This window comes from Leptinotarsa decemlineata, unplaced genomic scaffold (assembly GCF_025532065.1).
Source record: "Leptinotarsa decemlineata unplaced genomic scaffold, Ldec_3_MD MMD2_tig00001973_RagTag_RagTag, whole genome shotgun sequence".
NCBI lineage: Eukaryota > Metazoa > Arthropoda > Insecta > Coleoptera > Chrysomelidae > Leptinotarsa > Leptinotarsa decemlineata.
In genome coordinates, this window is record NW_027412572.1 from 4,072,864 (window position 1) to 4,076,658 (window position 3,795).

The following is a 3,795-nucleotide window of genomic DNA, read 5'->3' on the forward strand; positions in this document are numbered from 1 at the left end:
GCTCGCGCCTTATGCGGCGTTGAGCTATGGCAGTAGATGAGTCTTTCCACACTACATGCAGCGCGCGCCGCACGGCGTAGACGCCTCGCGGCGCGCAAATTGCCGCCGGACATGCGGCGTTCACGCCGGATTAGTCTGCGAAGGGCTATTGTTTCTTATTGAGGTTTTTACACGGTCCGGCGCGCGCCGCACGACTTTAACCTCTAGTCTTGGATCTGCCATTGGAGAGTGAAGACCTACTATGGTATTGTGTTTGATCAATGTTTTGTTGCTGAAGTGACTGAGGATTATAAAAAAAGTTTTTATATCCTGAAACGAAAGAGAAGTAGAAGTTAGAACATATATTTAAGGAGTTAAAATGAGTGAAACACAAAAGGTCATTGAGACTGATATTGATGATATTGACATGGAAAAATTAATCATGTTTGTGGAAGAAAGACCATTGCTGTGGGACAAGTCGCTAGAGGAATATAAAGACAGAAACAAGAATAGGGAAGCTTGGAGAGAAATTTGTCAGGAGCTATTTGAAGGATTTGAAGAAAAATCTGCTTCGGAAAAGAAACAGTTGGGTAAGTACCATTTGAAAGATTATATAGTTAAACACGTAGCATATGATGAATATGTTCATTGAAAATAACAGGTTTTTTTTTTAAATTTTAATAGTACTGGGTAAATAAAAAAGATTAGAACTAGCAACAAAAAATACCTGAAAATATTTTATAATTGTAAACAGTTCACATTTTTGACCACAGATGTTAATTAGATGTTTTTTAACTGCCATGATACTGATCCAACGTTTGTCATGAAATACTTAGCCAAAACATTCCTAACCTGGATAGGCTCGTTCCCACCCCGCAATGACTGGTTAGTTCCTTGATTGGTACGTACTGGCAAATCTTCCCATCCAACAACAGTAGATGCATCTTCTAACCTATTTCCATCCCTTACTCTAACGAAGTTGTGTAGAACTACACAGGCTTTGGTTATCTTTACCGCTAATTCGATGTTCACATTCATAGGTCGATGAAAGATCCTCCATTTATTGCTCATGATGCCAAAGGTGCATTCAATCAATCTTCTACCTCTACTCAACCTATAGTTGAAAACTCTTTTTTCAACAGTTAAGTTGTGGCCTCCAAAAGGACGCATAAGCTTAGTTCTTAAGAGAAACGCTTCATCCCCTAGGAAGAAATAAGGCATATTAGGTGATTCACTCCCTGGGAGAGGTTCTGGTTTAGGAAATTCTATTGTTTGATCCTGAATGTTTTTCCATAGACTTGATTTCTGGAAAACTGAGGGATCTGCTTCTGATCCGTGAGCCCCAATATTAACAAAAGTAAATCGATAATTTGCATCGCACACGGCCATTAGCACAATAGTATAATAACCTTTGTAGTTGAAATACAAAGAACCACTATGCTTCGGCTTGACCACTCTGATATGTTTTCCATCCACAGCTCCTACACAATGGGGAAATTGTGTTTTATTCAAAAATCTTTCTGATATTTCCTTCAGATTCTTTGCCGTCAGCTCAGGAAAACACTCAGATCGGAAGACATCCCATATATTGCTGCATACGTTTTCTACAATTTTACTTATTGTAGAAATTCCAAGTTTGTAGTAGAAGTGTAGGTCAGTAAACATGTTGCCAGAAGCCAGATACCTGAAACAAACAAAAATAGATTTTATATCTGCCTTTATTAGAGTTTCGGAACCGGTCCCTCCCTCAGCCGCATTTCGTCTTTTGTTTCTTTCCACGCCATAGGTCAAATCAAAAGAAAAGTTAGAACGCTAGAACAAGTTCAACCTTTCAACAATCATTGCCACTGGTCAAAAAGCCACTTTTTCTACCATGGTTTACCGATACTTGTCCGTTCGACGGAAAAATATATTTATAAAAAGTAATAATGGACAAATTAATTTATTTAACGCCACACGTTTTATATCAATATTCATATAACTAATACGGGTTTTAATTTCAGGGGACACCTTGCTTAAGAAATGGCGAAATGTAAGGGACAGGTGGATGAAGCATATTCGACAAGATAAGGATTCAAAAAAATCAGGAGCTGGAGCTAGTAAAATAAAAAAATACGTATATCACGACCAACTTCAATTTTTGAAGAAAATAGCACACCAACATGATACAGAGTCATCCATCAACGTACCCGAAGGCAATAATACTGCATCACCAACGGAAGAAATAATAGACGATCCTGGAACTCGTATTCCAGCGCAACCGACCAAATCACAGGTAACAAGAAAAAAGAAGAGAAACGAGGACGAGTTCGAACTGAAGATGATGAAAATTTTAGAAAACCCGCATGACGAAGAAGAAACTTACTTTGGCTTCTTCAGAAGTATGATTCCAACATTAAAAACGTTTACTAATGACCAGTTTGTCGAATTTCAACTCGGGGTTCTCGGGGTTTTAAAAAACGTCAAGGCCCAAGGACAGGGTCAAGGAACCATCCAAGCCCCTACTCCGCAATACCACTATCCAAATATGTATTATTCTCAACAACAGCCGCAATTTCCTCCGAAATTTCCAAACCAGACCTACACCAACCCATACATTAGTCCGATTCATCCTCATACCTCAATCAGCAGTGAACAATACTATCCAATGAACCAACAAACCAGTCAAGAAGCAAGCAACCTGCAACCAACGCAACCATCACGCACACCAACCGCGCATCGTGCTACACCTACACCATCAAGTGTGTTGTCCTTAGATTTTGAGGGAGATTCACATGATTGGAATATTTTAACAAAGAAAAAAATATCAATTTCGTATGTAGCAGTATTACATTTATGTATATGTCTTTACATTTATAAACTTACCTTATTGTAACGGCAAGCATTTCCATAGGTTGGATGGAGTTCCTCATGTTTGTATCTTGTTTTTATAGCTTGTCTTTCAGTTTCTCACAAAGTTCATCAAAAGATTTGATTGACATGCGAAAGTACGAAAAGAATCTTTCCTCACTGTTCCGCAATGAATTGAATAAAACTTTGAAGGACCCAGAAGTATGTCGATTTTGAAGCAATGAGTGAATCCAAAACCGCCTATTTCTTTTTCTTATTCGCCTTCTCCATAGCAAGTACATGGCTAGTACTTTCTTCTTCCGCAATGTTAACATTTCAATAGTTGAACCTCTACTGAACAGTCATAATACGGAAGCGCCGCGCGGTGTGCGCTAGACGAAACCGACCTCTTGTGTAAACATCACATTTTTCATGCGTGCACCGCGTGGCGGGCGCCGCGCGACGCGCGCCGGATCGAGTAAAAGAGCTATTATTCCCCTCTCTGCATTTCCCCCTGTCGAGATGCCATGCCGACTGCACACGTTCAACATTCCCGTCGCGTTGTCTGGTCTCCTTGTCCTCCCACTCTTTCAAATTCTTACCTCTTGCGGTCCACTATTGCATCATTTATCATTTGTGTCCGTGTTTTGTTCACTATAACTATTAGAGACGTAAAGTTTGTGTTGTGACAGTTGCAAATGTTCTTGGATGTTTATCCAGAGCTACTTGTGGTGAGTAAAAGTTTTGTTCATTTGCGATCAGTAATTTCATTTAAATTTTAGACCATTTGAAATTTGAACCATGTATAGAATGATACAAGATAATGTTTGCAAAGAATTCAAATTTTGAGAACAAAAGGCGTTGACCCAAATTTATAGATTACTTTTTCCATTGATTTCATTTTATTTGATGAGCAAATTTTTAAATATGACTTACCAGCGAATTAGACTTTTTTAATAATAATAATAATATCGTCTTTATCATCTT

At 38.7% G+C, this 3,795-nt stretch overlaps 1 protein-coding gene across 1 annotated transcript; it reads left to right on the forward strand.

Moving 5' to 3' along the window:
* Positions 1-358: 358 nt before the first annotated feature.
* On the forward strand, positions 359-2,978 carry LOC141482824 (uncharacterized). Its single transcript, XM_074176695.1, has 2 exons — positions 359-569; positions 1,983-2,978. Exons 1-2 carry the CDS (start codon positions 359-361, stop codon positions 2,852-2,854), a joined length of 1,083 nt encoding a protein of 360 aa, XP_074032796.1. The 3' UTR covers positions 2,855-2,978.
* The last annotated feature ends 817 nt before the right edge of the window (positions 2,979-3,795 follow it).

Bases quoted from the DNA above. Each gene is read 5' to 3' on its own strand.
- LOC141482824 (XM_074176695.1), top strand. From the start codon at position 359: ATGAGTGAAACACAAAAGGTCATTGAGACTGATATTGATGATATTGAC. The intron at 570-1,982 runs GTAAGTACCATT...TTTTAATTTCAG, and splicing joins TTCGGAAAAGAAACAGTTGG to GGGACACCTTGCTTAAGAAA.